Source organism: Leucopleurus acutus, assembly GCF_964270905.1.
Source record: "Leucopleurus acutus genome assembly, chromosome: 1".
NCBI lineage: Eukaryota > Metazoa > Chordata > Mammalia > Artiodactyla > Delphinidae > Leucopleurus > Leucopleurus acutus.
This window is the reverse complement of record NC_139142.1, coordinates 11,955,385-11,974,234: the sequence shown is the minus strand read 5'-3', so window position 1 is coordinate 11,974,234 and position 18,850 is coordinate 11,955,385. Positions and strand designations below refer to the sequence as shown.

Sequence of the window (18,850 nt, the reverse complement as noted above, 5' to 3'; positions counted from 1 at the left end):
ATAGGCCACACAAAGGGTTTACCGCTCGGAGCCAGGCACCTGTGCGAGGGTGGGGTTCGAACCGCAGCATCTCTGAATCGAGAGCCCACGCTCTCCCCACGCATCCAACTGCCTTCCACCACTCCCTGGCCTAGTCACCGACTCCTTCCAGGCCTTTGAGAAAACAAAGATCCCCTTTCTTTGGGTAACAGCAGATATTATAACTTGGGCCTCGCAGATGATATTTGCTTGAGGCTGTTGCTGGCAACATTAAATACGATTCCTAATTTATGGTTTTAATCAGTTTCATACTGATTTTGAAACTGACCATACTGATCAGTTTCATATGGTTTTCAATCAGTACATAGCACACACTCTCCACAACACTGATACTTTGCTTTCATATGGTATTTGTACTTCTTTATTTCATTTAATCCTTTCCTAATAGCACAGAGAGTTCCCAAATCACTGTTTCTTGCATCACGCTGGGGTGGGGGCAGGAGCCGCAGACGCCATGCACACACGCAGAGCAGAGCCACGCAGAGCTCCCGCAGAGGCTGCCAAGGCGGGCGCAGAACCTATGCGAGCAGTTCTGCTCTCAAGTTTTCCAGTGGTGTGCTCATCCCCTTTCGTCAAAAGGATCTTTGAAAAGAAATCTACAACCAGGATTGACGACAAAGGAGGAGGTACAGACACCTTCCCACACATCCAGAACCACTGCGCCTCTTTGAGAAGCATCATCACATGCACCTCCCACTAATTTCAAGCACACGTGGCTGAACGGGCTGCAGTGGCCCTCCAGCAGGGGCTCTCTGGAGATCTGGCCTTAACACCCGCTTTCACTGGGACCATCCAAAGCAAAGCTGGGTCGTGCTGCTGCTCAAAGTTCCCGCTTCTCCATCCTCTTGCGATCCCCACACTTGCTCTTCACACACAACTGGCTAATCCCAGAATGGAACATATTGAAAAGGAACACGACCAGACCAAGGAACATAAGGTGAGAGCCAAGAAAAAGTTGTGGTTCATTGAGAAAACTGCCACGCTAGGCAGTGGGGAAGTGCCTATTCCACACACAAAGGCACCCAGGGCCGGGCGTGCCCCACAGTGGGTTTCCACCCAGCGCGGAGGCTGGCCAGTGCCCTGGACCTCACCGCAGGCCGGGGCCAGTCCCCGTGGGTGGCTCCAACTGTGGGTGGTTCGGGCTTCCTCATAAATGGAGGACTGACACGGTCCTAGCAGAAGATGTCACCAAGTGTGTGGGCTGGCTGAAACACACGAGTAGAGAAGGACCACATCACGAGTGATCCAGGTGAGAGCGAGTTAACAGAAAACCCAGGCTGTCTGGACACAAACATTATCTTTCCTAAGGACTGGGAATTGAAGAAATCATCTGGTCCAGGGAATGCGTTTTGCAGACCGATGAAGCCATGGACCCTTTCTCAGAATAATGTTTTTAATTGCATACATTAAATTCACAGGATTATGAAAGAACCCAATTACACTGAAAGACAGTTATCAAAATATTTCTTAAACATATATGTAATATGTATAGTAACATACACGCTTCTTTATCAGTGACAAAAATTAGAAATGACAAGACTGGACAGCAGGTCTAATATCTCCTACAATTTTCAAGTAACGGTAAGTGAGAATACTTCAAAATAATATTTCAAAATACATCAAAAACTTCAAAATATGTCAGAATAACTGGTACAGCTGTAACGTGATGTATAAATATCTGTGTTTCTCTTGTTAATACTGCCACAGGTATTGCTAAGAGTCCTGTGGCTTACTGCCTCTATAAAGAAAAATAATACTAAATTTCATTAGAAGTTAGTAGAGAAAAAAGATGAAAATGGATCCCCTAAATTCCATCCACAGACCCCATATTAAGACCCCCTAATCCCTTCTTTTTACAGATAATAAACCTTAGGCCAGAGAAGCCAAGTGACTTTCTTAATGGCACACAGCTGCTCTGGGATCAGAGTTCAGCTCTTACTGATGTCCTGTCTTTACCACTACAGCATGCTGCTTCAATTTAGGCTTTAAAAACATTTCTTTTGGATTTTTTGTTTTTGTTTTTAAACAAAAGTAATACATTCTTCTAACAGATTCATATAATACGGGAATTTCATTTAAAAAAATAAAGTTTCTACCTTTCTTTAAATGCAGGCCTATCTAAGAGTAGACAGATGGACAAGAGCCTTCCTGGACCAGCAGGATCACAACATCCAGGAGCTTCTGCAAAAGGCAGAACCTCGGGCCCCAGACCAGACCTGCAGAGTCAGATTCTGCATTTCCCCAGGTGACTCGGAGGCACATTCATGTCTAAGAAGAGCTGCTGTGAACAACCTCCTGGAGCCCCTTCTCTGCTGCATTCTCCTTGGAAGCACAAGTAACCCCAACCCCTGACACTGAAAGTGGCGAGAATTCAACCCTCAACCCTCTAAAAGCCTTGCATTCTTCAGTCTGATTCCCAGAGGAAAGAATAAACAATAACAGAATAACAGGACTAGGGGTTTGGAGTAGGAGCATTCATCACGGAATGATGAGATCTGACACAGTAAAGATAACATCGTAACAACTCACTGTTATTAACCCTTACTGAGAGCCAGCCTCCATACTAGACCAGGCACATGCACTGTCTCACTGAAGTCTCACAAATATCCTACACTAATAGTTAATGCTGTCATCCCTATTTACAGATGGAAAAACAGGTTCAGAGAGGCTGAGCTGCTTGCTTGCCGTCCCAGCCAGTGATCAGGAGAGACCTGAAGCAAGATGGGACAACCTGAGTGGGGGGGCCGCATGTGAACAGGCTTGCTGAGGCCCAGTTCACAAGGACATCTGAGCAAACCTGACTGTGTTCCACCTCAATCCTGGGTCCCCCTCCTCACCAGGCCTGCCTGGTCCTGATGCCTTTAGCAGCTAAAGAACCGAGTGGTTTCTGCTTCCTGTGCTCTCGTTCCGGTCTCATCCAGAGGACTTGGTTTCAAACCTGTGTTAAAAAAGTAAGAAGAAAAGCCTGCAGGCGGCTGCCCCATCCAAGCACTCTTGCCCTTGTCGTACCTGCTGGGTGGTTAATTGTTTTGTTCCACAATTAAATAAACCTAGCCTTTGCCGGCGTCTCGAAGCATCTGACTGAAGTCTCATTAAGCACTGAACTGGGCAAAGCCCAGCAAGGTCTGCAAGGTGGGTGAGTACCACGCTCAGTTTTAGGTCATTTTAAAAGTTTTCAAGAACTAGGCCCTCAATACATTTTCAGACTCGATGACTCTCTACAGGTTATCTCAAGACCCTAGGATCTTTCTCAATTAACATTTACCACGTGATACTCCATGCAGATACTGGGCAAGATATTTTCACAAGTTATTTGTGAGGTAGGCATTGTTGTACCCATTTTACAGATGAGGAAACTGAGGCTCCAGTCTCACAGCCAGGAAGTGGCCAAACCAAGGTGAGAATCAAGGCCTGGCTGGCTTCCCAGTTCCAGCCCTCTCCACTCCAGCACACACGGCCTTCCCATCTCTGCCTTCTCTTCGAAATTCTCAGGAATCAATCAGAGGCCACCTGGTACACAGCTGCTCTGGGATCAGAGTTCAGCTCTTACTGATGTCCTGTCCCAGAGGCTGCTTGTTCCGTGACTAATCTCCCTTCCTTGACGGTAAGCTCTGAAGACAGCCCCACGGCTGTGCCCAGACTCCCTGCCCCCTCAGTGCCTAAGCCAGAGCCTGGCACCAAAGAGGTGCTCTATAAACAGTGACTGAATACACATTGGCCGGCTTTCAGGAAAAATAACTCAAGAGAAAGCCTCAGGCCAATGCCATTCATCTTCCAAAAGGATCCATTTGTGTTCCTCTCTGCCCACTCAGGCACTTTGATCAATGAGAAAACCCCAGGCCAGGAGGGAGTATAAAGATATTGCTTGTAACTTCACAAATGACCAGAGGAATTCCTTCAGTCCCTGGGGTAGCGCGGCTCTAGTAAAAGACTGCTTTCTCAGTTGTGAAACATTTCACGAGCATCAGTTATTGGTGGAGTCCCTAGATTTGACACTGAGCCAAGCTGATTAGCAAAGCCAGAACGAAGAATGTCCACCCAGAGTGGTGACGAGTCGAGCCCCAAACGGGACAAATACGCGTAAACAAGTGGCATTAACATTCAGGGACCCTAGCCAGAGGTCCTATTCTCAGAGGCAGTATGATGATAGAAAGGTTCCTTAATGGGGGTTCAAATCCCAGGGGCCCAATCGCTCAGCTCACCCCTCCCTGAGTCTTCAGCACCAACACTGTTAACTCCACAGCGTCCTGCCTTTCCTGCAACAGCCCTTTCCTCTTTGCCAGTAACCATGTCTATCTGGCTCTCCATCGTCTGAGATGCTGACCACCAGATCGCCCAAGGGGCCAGCATCTGGGGGATACAGTCTAACTAGCCATGGGTCCACCACCCTCATGGAAGTTGCCCTGGTGCTGAGCACCCACAAGCCAAGATGCCAGTTTTCTTGATGACAAAATCCTTCTTGGTTCCTGAACTGTAATTCTTGGATTACTGCCTGCGTCAAAGGCCCTGAGTGATCCAGATTTACATCTCGGGGCTTGTGGACTCAAATCTGAGGCCAAACTTTGTTCCAGAAAGAGCAGGGTCTAGTCACCTCCCAAGTGGAACACCAAACAGAGAGGTCAACAAGGAAGCTCAGGGCTTCAAGGGACCCGGGCTCTGAGCCTGGCCCGGCCCAGCCTGCAGAGGCAGGGGACAAGGCAGGAAATTGCTACCTTGAAAGTGGGTCCAAAACCCAGAAAGAGTAAAAGCCTCAGTGAAAAGTGTCCACTTGCTTTTTTAAGGCAGACTTACTTACAGTTTATGGGAAGAAACCAGGGCATGGAAAGGACAAAAGAGCAAGGGCACTACGTAGGAAACAGTTGGTCCCCAACTTTAAACTTCAATTGGATCCAGTCTCTAGATTTAACTATTACCAGTTTACGGAAAAGTAGAGGGGTTGAAGGAATACGTTATATACCACACCGACAACACAAGCAGCAATATCCCAAATGTAGGAAATTCTACAGGACAAACGACTCAGCCTCTTCAACAAATACGTGGTAAGAGAGACAAAGAAGATTAAGACATAGTTAAGAGATTTGTCAACCAAATGCAATCTGTAGACCTTGTTTGGATCTGATTCTAAAAGAAAACAATAGAAAGGGGACATTTACGAAATGACCAAGGGAAGTTGAATCCCACCCAGATATTTAATGATAAAAAGGAATTATTGTTGATTTTGTAGGTTTGATAATGGTATTGTGACTATGATTTTTTAAAGAAGCTTCATCTCTTAGAGATACATTCTGGAGTATTTAAGGATAAAATGATTTGATGCCTGAGATTTGCTTTAAATTGATCCGCTGGGTCAGAGTAAAGAAGAAATGAGAGTGGGTCTGTGTTGAGAATGACCAAACTGGGTGAAAAGTAGACAAGTGTTCATAATGATCTCTCTGCTTTTGTCTAGGTTCAAAGTTTTACAGAACAAAAATTTATTTACAAAAAAAACAAGGCAAGAGAAGGCCCTAGTTTTTCATCATGGCTCCAGGACTGACTCTCGAGAGGCTTGAACAAACTTGTACCTCGCTGAGCCTCAGTTTCCTCATCCAGAGCCCGAATGGGTTCAAGTCCTGGCTCGGCCCTCATTTGCTGTGTGACTTTGGACAGATTCTTAACCTCTCTGTGCTTCAGGGCCAACAGGAACAACAATAGTCCTACCGCAGGGGTTGTGGTGAGGATTCAACATGTTCATTCAGGTAAAGATCCTGGCACGCAGCACTACATGTTTGGTTTTATTCCTACTGCTGCCATCATCACTGTCGTTGATTATTTTCTACATTGAAGAGGAAGAGGAGAAGAAGGCCCCCTGGAGATGTGGTCCTCCCCTCGCAGAACAGCCAAGTTTTAGAGGCGTTTCCCAATTCCCCCCATCACAGTGGAGCTGCTTACTCCAGCTTCCTCCCCAGGATCAGACCTACACTCTGGGAGAAAGGGACACTCCTTCTCTGGCAGTGACGACCCCAATCACCTGCTTCTCCTTTCAACAATGTCCCCGTCTTGGTTCCTTTGGTTCCTCCCCCCTCTCCCCCCGTCTCTGAGCCCTGCTTCCCTGTGGCCTGTTCCCAGGCCCGCCTCTCTCATCCCTGTTCCCGTCCTTCTGGGGCCCCCTCCCCATGACTTCCCCTCTTATAATGCCCAGAAGGACCTGTGTAAACCAGAAAAGGCAGGGTGGGGTGAAGGGAGGTTGGAAGGAACCCGGGACTTATGAATGCATAAGGCTGAACTTTCTGGAAGTGGACGGGCCGGGTGCCAGTCCTCCTAGGGTTCCTGGATCGTATTCTCCTTACAAAAGGGCCATTATGAAGACTCCACATCCCCCGTGTGACAGGTTGGGGGCCTGTAAAAAAGTGCATGACGTCACAGGGACCAGGAGATAAACAGGGTTCCCAGCCGCGTCTTATTCTCGAGGGCACTGGGATCCTGGAAAGAGGGCTGTGGGAGGGAGGGGGGTGCTTCAGAGAGCCCTGTGGCCATTCCAGGCTGTTCCCCAAAAGGGGCCTGCAGGACTGCCCAAGACATCAGGGAGCCCTACAGCCATCGGAAGCCCCTCCCGAAACCCTGGAGTGACTGGGCGGCTCACTCCACCCCCTTCCTCACTTCCAGACGTGCACATGGTCACTCAGCTTGTCCAGCCCCACAGGACATCGTGGAAGAGCATCACCCCACCCCCAACCTCTCTTTCTCTGCATTTGCTTCGGGATCATTTCTCTTCTCCCGAACGAGAGAGGTCACGTGGGCGAGTTAGGAAAATGTGGGCTGGTTGTCAGGAGAGCTGGACTCCCGTAAGTACCTAACTTGGTGGAGTCCACACTCCCTTTTTTTATAAAAGGAAGAGGCTGCAGTTAAAGACTGTTAAAGTCCCTGCCAGTTACAGCGGCCTATTGTTCTACAGGTTCTAAGGAAGTACGTTACTATCTTCCCCACCAGTGCTTCAGTCCATGGCTTGATTCAGTCTACTCTTTCCCGTGAACACTTATCTATGTTCAAAGTGACCCTCGGCCAGCTCCCCGCTCCCCCCCCCACACACACATACACACACACACACACCCCTTGAGACCAGTAAGAATAGAGAAGTTTAGTTAAGGTGTATCCAATTTTCCCTTTTAGCTCTGAGAGATACTTGTTTGCATATTATTTCCATGTAGTCAAATAGAAATGCACTCATTTGCATGAACATATAGAAGACATTACAAAATCACCAACACAGCCTCTCTAACAGTGGGTTACAGCTCAACACTTCAGAGCCCTGAAATGGGACCAACAAAAATCTCACTAAGTAGACTAATGGTTTACCAAACTTTCAGGGTATAGGAAGGAAATATTAGAATTTCAATTCATATTTATTTTGATCACATCCTTTAAATTTTTCTATTTCTTACATATACTTTACACTCCTCCAACCATATCACAATAACAGGATATGCGTGTAATTTATAAACATGCATATAGTAAGGGTCCAGCTCAGAAAGGTTTTGCAGATGGGGTGCATGATCAAAAGCTTTGCAGCCATCATCACTCTAGACCATCTCCCAAAGCTGGAGACAGTGGCAAAGTTTTGGTCCAGCCAAAGCTGAAGCAACAAGGGAGGATCCCAGGTAAACCTCCACCAAGGCCACACTGGCCAACAGAGCACCAGTGCATAGCAGGGCACCTGTCATACCACTTGCCAACAGCCTGGGGACATCATGGCATATGGCATCTCCTTCCTCCCCAAGGTCCACTCTTGCTATGAGTTCCCAACAGCGAGGCTCCTTTTGGTCAAAAGAACCCTGGTCCCCACCCAAGGACCCCACTTTCTTTCCAGAACAGTTGGCCCTGGCCCTCAAGTCTTCTTTTGTTTCAGGAGCAAACATTCCATTCGAGGGTGAGTAATGTTGAAGACACTAGAAAGCTGGTCCTTTCTAGATCTTCTCTCTGGGATTCACTTACTGCATCTGACCAGACATATTTGTTATCGAAGAGAGAAAACATGACCTTGGTCTTCAAACAGATAGATGATAGATATGATCTAAAGGCAGATAGACAGATACATAGATGAATGATTGATAGACAGATAGACATAGATAGAAATAGATAGATGACAGATTGATGATAGATGATAGGTAGATACATAGATCGATAGATAGATACATAGACGATAGACAGATAGATAGATGAAAATAAAGAAAAAACAAATTGGCTTTCTGGGGGACTATCAATAAGACAGCACACTAAACTCCCCCCTAGGTGGGAGGGTACCCAGAGACACAGGCTGCTAAGAGTGAAAGAACCGTGTACCACGTAGGTTGTTTCACTGGTTCATTGCATGGGAACTGATTTCCCATTTGGGGTTGACCTGCTAGACTAGGACGATGCCTTCACCAATGGAGGGAAGCCTAGGATGCTGGGCTACTCACCTACACACTGGTTGCCTTCATCCATCTGGTATCCAAGGCGACACATGAGAGGCCTCGAAATCGTGGGGTAGTTTGGAGCTGACAGCGGGGGTGCAGCTGCTGGGTACGGACCTGAGTAGGGGTTGGAGTAGGGGTTGGAGTAGGGCCCTCGATACACTGGGTTTGTTCGGGGGATGCATAAATACCCGCCGTTTTGGTTAACACACATCATGTCTCCTCGGCAGGCCTCGGGGATGGTCCGGCACTCATCAATATCTGCAAGGGCCACAGAAAGGACAGGCGTTAGTGGCCCCTTGGCCACAATGTGCCAATTTCAGCAGAGCTCTGTACCAAGAACGCCATGAAGGACACCCAAACACTCTTTACCAGCATCTGCTCCCAAACATGTAGGGCTGGGCCTGGCAGCTACTCCCCAGATATTGGCTGAATTGAATCAAACTGACAAGTGTCACCCAAACGTCAGCCATCAAATACCATCATCATGATGTTTGGGTCACAGCTACCAAAACCTGTACTGTCACATGCTTAATACTTTTCTCTTAAATGAACCCACACTGAAAACCCAAGTGGGGATTTCCCTGACGGTCCAGTGGTTAAGACATCGCCTTCCAATGCAGGGGGTGTGGGTTTGCATCCCTGGTCAGGGAGCTAAGATCCCACAGGCCTTGGGGCCCAAAAACCAAAACATAAAACAGAAGCAATATTGTAACAAATTCAATAAAGACTTTAAAAATGGGCCACATAAAAAAAAAAGAAAGAAAAAGAAAACCCAAGTAAACATATTTTTTTATCTTACGTCACGACAGCAAATGAAAAAAACCCTATCAATGATCAAAAATAGAAGGTAAGTAAAAATAAATATATAACTATTAAAATAAAGATGGTTTACCTGTGGATGTACCACCTAAAAACATCTCAGGTATTCTTTTGTGTCCATATGACACTCGGGAAACGCTGGGATGGACCTAATAATTGTACCCACTTCTACTCCAAGTAACAGCTGGGCGGGGAGAAAGAGTCCGCTGCATCCAGAAAGACAAGGCTTGGCCGAGAGCTAGTTTCTTATTAGGAAAGCAGAGACTTACTTGAGACTCGGCTCACACCGTGCCAACAAACAGGGCCCGTTTCCAGCCAGGCTGGTGCTCTGCTTGTTGTGTCTAGAGCGGGGTGTGGGAGTGGCAGGGGGGTAGGTTCTCTAGAAAATCAGCCTTGCGGGGCCAGGGACAGGGGAGGCCTGAACTGAGGCGCCAGCGTGTGCAGCTGCCCTGACCCCCCGCACCGGGGCTTCCCACCAGCCTTGGGGTCTGCTCCACGTGGGGCTGGAGGCTGGGAGAGAGAGGCCTGAACCCTGACCGCTCACTCCAGCCACCTCATCTGAGACTCGTGCCAACTCCCGCCTCGGGAAAGGGAAGCGTGGAGTCCCACTTTCTAACTGTAAGCCTGAAAGCGTCATTAAAACTGGTGGGCCACAAAAGACGGCTGCCGTCCCTCTCTGCATCCCTTGGCACATTCTCAACCCCCTTCACCTTAAGTCAAAGTATGAGCCTAGAGCTTCCAAGGCAAGGCTTTTTCCCCACCACCCATCACTCTAACTAAGCTCAGAGACTACAAATGATTTGGCCTAAATCAAATATCATTAAAAAGGTAAATATATCCCCGAGGGGAGAGCCTTATTCCTTTTCTATACTCTATGCTCCATCCACAACAAACTAGTCTATACTCTGAATGTCTTTTCAATGCCCTGATCTTTGCTTATGCTGTTCCTACTACCTGGGATGCTATTTCTCAGGATCCTATTCATCCTTCAATACCCAATTCAAATGTGACCTCCGTGAAGGCTTTCTTTATTGACCTCAGACGTAAGGCATCACTCTCTCCCCTACTTCTGCAGGACTGATTGCTTTTACCTCATCTTGACAGTGACTTTATTCTACCCTGTACAGTTTACTCCATCTAGACCTACCTCTCCCACTAGAGGGAGCGCTAGGAGAACAGCCCCAAAATGTCTGTCCTCTTCCTTGGAACCTGTGGCTACATTAGGTTACATGGCAAAGGGGAATTAGGTATGGATGGAATGGAATTAAAGTTGCTAATCAGAAGACCTTGAGATGGGGACTTCCCTGGTGGCACAGTGGTTAAGAGAATCCACCTGCCAATGCAGGGGACACGGGTTCGAGCCCTGGTCCGGGAAGAGCCCACCTGCCATGGAGCAACTAAGCCCGTGCGCCACAACTACAGAGCCTGTGCTCTAGAGCCCGTGAGCCACACTATGAGCCTGCATGCCACATCTACTGAAGCCCGCGCGCCTAGAGCCCGTGCTCCGCAACGAGAAGCCACAGCAGTGAGAAGCCCGTGCACTGGAACAAAGAGTAGCCACAACTAGAGAAAGCTGGTGGGCTGCAACAAAGACCCAACACAGCCAAATATAAATAAAATTTTTTTAAAAAGGGTTCTCCTAAAAATAATAATAATAATCTTAAAAAAAAAAAAAGAAGAGCTTGAGATGGGGGAATTCTCTAGGATTATCTGAGTGGGCCCAGTGAAATCACACAAATCCTTAAAAGTAAAAGAAGAGGCAGAAGGACTGGTCAGAGAAATGAGGCAACAGAAACATGTGAGGGACTTAACTTGCTGGCTTTGAAGATGGAGGAGGGGGCCACGAGCCAAGGAAGAGGGTGGCCTCTAGGAACTGCGAAAGGCCTTCAGCCGACAGCCAGCAAGGAACCAGGGGCCTCAGTCCTACAACCACAAGAAACTGAATTCTGTGGGAATGTAAATCCATGCAGCCACTATGGAAGACAGTGTGGAGGTCCCTCCAAAAATTAAATCTAGAAATACCATGTGATCCAGCAATTCCACTTCTGGGTATATATCCAAAGGAAATGAAAACAGAATCTTGAAGGGATATCTGTACTGCCATGCTGATTGAAGCACTATTCACAACAGCCAAAATATGGAAACAACCTAAATGTGCATCAGTGGATAAAGATTTGGGATGGATAGATGGATAGATAGATGTGATATTATTAATATTATCATCATATGAATAATATAATATTAATAATAATCATATGAATATTACTCAGCCATGAGAAAGAAGGAAAATCTGCCATTTGCAGCAACATGGAAGAACCTTGAGGGCATTATGCTACGTGAAATAAGGCAGACAGAGAAAGACAAATGCTACATGATATCACTTATGTGTGGAATCCAAAAAGCCAAACTTACAGAAATAGAGAATAGAATGGTGGTTATCAGGGGCTGGAGGGGTGGGGGAAATGGGGAGATGTAAGGGTACAAACTTCCAGTTAGAAGATAACTTCTAACTGGAAGGAAATAATGCACACTACTGTGATTATAATGAACAACACTGTATTGCATACTTGAAAAATACTAAGAGAGTAAATCCTGAATGTTCTCACCACAAAAAAGAAATGGTAATTATGTGATGTGAGGGAGGTGTGAGCTAAGCTACGGTGGTCATCACATTGTAATATATAAGTATATCAAGTCAACGCATTGCACACCTTAAACTTACACAATGTTGTATGTCAATTACATCTCAATTTTTAAAAAACAGAAACTGAATTCTGCCAACAATATGCATGAGCAAGAAAGTGGATTCTTCCCTCAAGCCTCCAGAAAAGAACACTGCCCTGCCATCACCTCGATGTTAGCCTGGTAGAACTCCCATCGGGCTTTTGACCTGTGCGCCTGTGAGATCATATATTTGTGTTGTTTAAGCCACTAAGGCTTGTGGCCATTTGTAAAGGCAGCCCTAGGAAACTGATACAGATGGAGAGCTCCTTGAGGCTGGGGATCAATTCTTCGTCATCTCTGCCCTGTCGCAGGGCTTACCCAGTGCCAGGCACAAAGAAGGTGATCAATGGAAGGGTGTCGTTGATTTCAACCATCCCGTGGCACTGTTTTCTTCCATGGGCAAGGCTGATACAGATTTGACAATACTGAGTGACGGCTGAGACAGAAATGGTCCTGTGATTGGGCTGTCCCTGCACCCCACCCAGAGAAGGATCTTCAGTGGCCTCCTACCTAAACACTGTCCTGATGAGCGGTCCAGGTCAAAGCCGTTAGTGCATTGTTGCTGCAGGAAGGGAGAGAGAGAAACAGGAGAGGTCATTCTGCTTACTTACCTTTTTTTTTTTCTTTCACTATAAAAGTATTCTAACTGCATCACAGGAGGTATGGAAAATGGGTAAAGAAACAAGGCATTTATAATACCAACATCTGTGTTATAACCTCTATTTGTCCCTTTTTTTGGGTATTTTCTTACAATCATTTTACACTTTAGCATTACTTTTTAAGCCCCTGCATCATTGCTTCAGAACGCCCATTTTTAGCAGATGGTTATGGGGACTTCTCCCTGCTCTGGTCATGAAGAGCAATACTAATAGCATCTGATCTGCCCAGTGAGGCTTGCCCTGTGCTCAGCCCTTTCTGAGAGAGGACAGGACTGCTTTTAAGGGCAACCACTCTCTTTCTTTGGGTGCTATTTAACCCCTTTGCAGCGCCCGGCATGAATTCTTCGCCCCCCATGAAATCCTCGACCTGATTACGAGGTCTGTGTGTAAAATAAATCTGCACAGTGATGTAGTCAGTTTTTTAAGAAAAATAGAATTGGGGAAATTCTTCCATTTTAACCTCAGGAAGACAATTACACAAAGATGAGATGCTTCCAGAGACCGCCAGGTCTCAAAAGTCCCTGAGGGCTGCAGGCTTCACATACAACTTGAGTTACAACTTCATGCATTTAGAAAAATCTCATGGGCTCAACAATCACCCCTAGAGCTGACATGTTATAGGAATAAGTCAAGGAGGTGTGGTTTTGCCCGTGGGGGTCCCTTCCCTGGCCTTCCCTACGGTTTATGGGGTTCAACTTCCCTGAGCTATGCGCTGGTTTGTGGAGATGATGGATTTAGCCTGCATTCCTGGGAGTGGGGCCTTGGGGCCAAAGAAATGGAGCGGATGAGCCAGGAGGTAGCGCCATGAAGTTCAGGAAACCAAGAGACTCGAGTTGCAGTCCTGGCTCACCAACTACGTGCAGGCGTGGGTTCAAGCCCACTGCCTGGCTTCAAATTCTCACTCTAGCCCCTATTCACTGCATAACTTTTCTATGCCTCAGTTTCCTCATCTGTAAGATGGAGAGGATACTACTTACTTCTGAGTGGTTGTAAGGACTAAATTGTTAGTGCATGTAAAGTGCCTACAGTACAATAAACACTATACTATAACCCGCGCCCTCTCTGGATCTAGATGTTAACTGTCACCACAGAGCTAGATCAGAGGACGCCAAGGTCCTTCCAAGGTCTAAAAGTCTTTGGTACTCTTCCCAAGATTCTTTCCACCTCCAATGAAATATATTTCAAAATTCTTAATATGAAGGGAAAAAACATTTAAAGGGTGTGATCAAAATAAATATGAATTGAAATTCTAAGATTTCCCTCCTATACCCTGAAAGTCTGGGAGACCATCAGTCTACTTAGTGAGATTTTTGTTGGTTCCATTTCAGGGTTCTGAACTGTTGAGCTGTAACCCACTGTTAGAGAGGCTGTGTTGGTGACTTTGTAATGTCTTCTATATGTTCATGCAAATGAATGTGCATTTCCATTTGACTACATGGCCCCTCAGCCCTGCTCAGAGGTGGGGCTTCTCTCATTTCTGAGCTAGAGATGCAGAGGGGCTGCCCTGAGCTCCTCAGGAGGGATCTGTCCACATTTCTCAAGGGCTGACACAACCGTCACTTTGTAAAGTCAGGGATGGTGCAGGTTTCTCTGCACAGCCACCCAGGAGCCCAAGCTCCCCCTACACGCTCCTCCCAGGGGTCCGGGCCAGAGGTGGGTCCTCATGGGTTGGGCGCTGAGATGCCTCACAACTGCATGTCGGCCACACACACCCACGTGGGCCACACGCAGGCACCCAAGGGGCACCACTGCCCAGAAACACTAGAACACGCTTGACTTTTTAACACTTACACTAAGTCAAGACCCCCAGCCCCACCAAAGGGACAGAAATGAGGCAGCATTTTCTGATTATAAGAGTCTTGGATTGGGAACCAGGACACTGAGGTCCAGCCCTGCCACTTATATACTATGTCACCAGGGGCAAGTCTCAACTTCCCTGAGCCCCAGCTTTAATCTCTGTACAATGAAGAGCTCGGTTTAGGTAAACAACACAATGCGTGGCTGGACACCCTCGCCCTGGTTTTTAACACACTTCCTGATAAGTAACAAAATAAAAGTCTCACCTGTGCATTCCCAGGACTTGGAAGACAGAGAGCCAGAATGGTCACAGTGAGTATCCTGTGGAGGAGCAAGAAGTCAATATAAATGCTCAGGATGCTCCCAGGACCCAGGTCTGGGGTAACACGTGCCTCTCGCGCTGCCTGTGTGTTTACAATGATGACTTCACCTCGTGCTTGTCTTTGGGCAGGGGGATGGGGGGCGATGCTCCAGAGAGGCCGGGGAAACTCCAGATGCCCCAACCACCCCAAAGAGAACCGTGCCCCCTCCACTGGTTTCATATGTTGGGATAATGTGTTCGGTGGCATTTTTATAAATAAAGGGTCTTGCTGCTCCAAATCTAACGCCCACCGCCATGGTATTAACAATGTATTCACCAGCTGCTTGGCCTTTACTCCTGACACAGGGGACCTGCCTGAGTTTTGAATGTCTTCATTCTGAAATGACCACAGTGTGAAGAAGCCGTCGAGCCCTCGGATGATGAGAGGAAAGGAAAGTACAAACGTGAAGCACGTGAGCTCCACGGAACAGAGGTGTCAGGGGGAAGGAACGCATGTGCTCCCAGAGTGCGCCTCATACAGACCCTGATGGAGGAGAGGACACGGGGACCTGGGCAGCCCCAAGAAGGAGCACAGCTGACACTTAGGAGGAGGTGTCAGTAAACTGTGTTTCTGCATAAGCCACCAAGCCCTGATCCTGCGATTTCTACTCTTCATCATTCACAAGCTGCTATCCAACAAAATCGTGGTCGCCAATTAGCTTTAAAGATAAAAAATCAATACCACCTCACATCCAACAGGATGGCTACAACCAAAAGAGCCAAAAGCTGGTGAGGGTGTGGAGAAACTGGAACCCTTGTGCATTGTTGGTGGGAATGTACGTTGGTGCAGCCACTATGGAAAACAGTCTGGAGGTTCCTCAGAAAATTAAAAATGGAACTACTATATGATCCAGCAATCCAACTTCTAGGTATATATACAAAAGAATTGAAAACAAGGTCTCAAAGAGATATTTGTACACCCATGCTCATAGCAGCATTATTCACAATAGCCAAAGGGTGGAAGCAACCCAAGTGTCCATCAACAAATGAATAAACAATGTGTTATATACATGCAATGGAATACTATTCAGCCTTAAAAAGGAAAGAAACTCTGACAAGTGCTACAACATGGATGAACCCTGAGGACATTATGCTAAGTGAAATAAGCCAGCCACAAAAAGACAGATACTGTTTGATTCCACTTATATGAAGGATTGACAGCAATCAAAATTATAGACAGAAAGCAGAATGGTGGGTGTCAGGGGCAGGGGGAGGAGGGATTAGGGAGGTGTTTATGGGTATAGAATTTCAATTTTTCAAGATGAAAAGAGTTCTGGAGGTTGACTGAGCAACACTGTGAATGTACTTAACACTAAGAACTGGACACTTGAAAATTGTTAAGGTGGTTAAAAAAATCTATGCAAATACAGAGCTTTATTTGGTGCTGTTATTACTGAGTTCAACAGGGGTTTATCTGAGTAGTTACTAGCTGTGAGCAGGGACCCTAGGTAGGCAGAAAAACTACAAAACTATGACCCAGATGCTGCCCTGGAGAGCTGGTGGGGGAGCCACGTGAACCAACAATGTCTATACCCTTTGGTTAGGGCACTGATAGAAATGCCCACTGAGTGCCAGGAGAGCCAGGCTGCGGGTAGGGAATGGAAGGTCAGGGAAGGCTTCCTGGAGGAGGTGATCTCAAAGGCTTCTTCAGTAATTCAGTGGACCTGGCACCTGGTTGGATTTAGTGACCTGTTACTGTCAATGTATACCTTCACTTGACAATCCCTCCCTTCAGAAAAAGAGCGTTCAATAGACTGCAAAACTCACTCAATCCATGACAGAAGGCGCATATGAATCAGCAACGCTGGGGTACTTGGAGGGCCCCAGAATTAAGGTGACATCCAGAGGAAACAGGACTCTAATGTGGTGTTGGGAGAGGCAAGCCCACTTCCTTCATCTAGTCCTCAATCCAAAGAATAAAGACCCTGGAAGCCCACAAGTTTTCCTTTCATCTGAGTGCCTGTGTGAGCCAGATTCTAGAACACTGGAGACAGCTCTGACCTTATAAAGTGCAGAGCCAAATCCCAGGGCTTTTTGATATTCACAACAGCCAGATTTATATCTGGAAGGAATGAAAGAACAATAACAAATTTATTTTCCAGGCTGTATATTATGAATTTCAACGTTTTCCTGTTTCTTCACATGAAGTTTCCTTTCGGTTGGTTATAAAACCCTGTCTCGTTTTTGTTGGAGACAGGACAGGCTGACAACGCAGTGGACTTCAAGACCTAGTGGAAAAGGCATGCTAACCCATTTCTCCCCCTACCCCACCTCCCCTACTCCCTTTGGCTAGAGGGTAATCCTCTTTGGTTAGGGACAGGTCTCCTCTGAGAAAGCCCATCTCAAGCCCGGCCTCCTGCAAGGGCCACAGCTGAGGCCTGGGGGTCAAGTAAGCTCCAGGCTTAACTGAGATGGTTTCCCAAAAATGACATAACATCCAAGCATTGCTGCTCTCACAGCGTCACCCATAGCTGCACTTTGTCATGAAAAACTCTAGAAAACTCCAAAATTAATTAACTATAAGAATTTTGGGGATCCTTTGATGTTCATAACTGGTCCCCGGAACTTTCAAAAGCAGGTGGGTCCACCTATTTTGGGCTCCATCCACAAGTGGAGGAAAGCTGGGCGGGGGTGGACGTGGGGATGGAGGTGGGGGACCAACTGAATCTCAGGGCTGTCTGTTCAAGAAGTGCTGGTCCCTGATCCAGGATGACAGGATTACAGCTTCGTTTTCAGCACACACACGCACACACACACACAGACACACACACACACACACACACACGCATGCACACACGCACACACACACACACACTTTGTCTAAAGCAGCTACGTTTTCAAGACTGCGCTGGATAAAAACTGCAGATGTAATCTAGATAAAATTCTTTAACGATCACTTGACTGGAACTTCAATTTCCTTAAGGAATATCAAAATGTTTGCTTACATGCATTTCTGTCTGCAGTCCCCACTTTTCATTGGCTCGAGACTTCTGGGTCGCATGCCCTTTGAGAATCCCACACAGACATAGAGCAAATCCAGCCCCGGGATGTGCAGCTAGCCCGTTCGCTTGTCCAACAGCCGATGCAGCAAAATAATTGCTAGTGAACTAGTAATTGATCTCTCAAATTAAAAAAAAAAAAAACTTAAAAAAAAATTTAAACGGCACACAAATTTGCTGCCCTTTCGGAAAAGAAAGAAAGAATCAGGCTCTGAGATTTTTGCCGACCTCTGTCGGATGCTGGCTTCTGAAACTGTCTTATAAAATACCCACTCCCAAAAGAAGGCTTCAAGATGGAAATTACAGAGGCGCAGCTTTTTACAATTAACAATATCATTGCATCACTAGCTAATGCCTTTTCCAACATCCTGACACAGCCTGAATCACGGCCATAGCCATTTTCCACCCATCGGGTTTGCAGTAAGGTTTCCAGACCCTGGAGGAAAAAGTCCGGAGCAGAGAACGTACCTTTTAAATCCTGGCATGTCCAAGACGCGTGGGCAGGAGAAGCAAGGGGGAAAAGATGGAGAGCTCTCAGCGCGGGACCCTCGGAGCAGTTCCTGAACTTCGGCCTCCTCTGGGCCTGTGGGGCTCGCCGATACTTTTATTCCAGGGGGGACGAGCGAGGCGAGGAGAGGACAAGGGGAGAGCCTGGGTCCTCCGAGCCACTGGAGAGCTGACAGAGAAAGCACCTGGTTTTGCTTAGCCCTCTTCAGTAATTCAGCATTAAACCAATTGGAGGAGGAATGTTAAAAATGAACACTTCATTTTCTAAGTATGTTAAACAATGCAAATGGGGCCTCAGTCTGGACACAGCTGGTTCAGATTACAGCACTCACCAACTGGCTAGACGCCTCACAACAATCTTGGGGCGTCTGCCAGGACCAAGTGCTCAGTACTGGGAGGAGAGCCCTTTCCCGGGCGGCAGCGCAGCCACACTCAGGCTCCCAGCATCTCTACGGGAGGCGATTGGCGGGCAAGTGCAGGAGGGTGGGGTGCGGCGGGGGTGGGGGCGGCTGG

The 18,850-nt window shown here is 47.0% G+C and overlaps 1 protein-coding gene across 2 annotated transcripts in view; it reads right to left on the bottom strand.

Annotated features, from left to right (window-relative positions):
* The window catches only part of FBLN5 (fibulin 5), an 83,125-nt gene extending 64,546 nt beyond the window's left edge, over nt 1–18,579 (bottom strand). The window contains exons 1-4 of one of the 2 annotated variants that reach the window (XM_082834648.1): nt 18,299–18,579; nt 14,737–14,791; nt 12,525–12,576; nt 8,475–8,729 (exon numbers count right to left, since the gene is read on the bottom strand). In XM_082834648.1, coding sequence (XP_082690774.1) covers nt 8,475–8,729; nt 12,525–12,576; nt 14,737–14,791; nt 18,299–18,315 — 379 coding nt within the window. In that variant the 5' untranslated portion in view covers nt 18,316–18,579. Of the gene's footprint in view, nt 1–8,474; nt 8,730–12,524; nt 12,577–14,736; nt 14,792–17,776; nt 18,265–18,298 lie in introns of those variants that run through there. The other variant, XM_082834647.1, reaches the window with a different exon arrangement.
* Nucleotides 18,580–18,850: the final 271 nt, after the last annotated feature.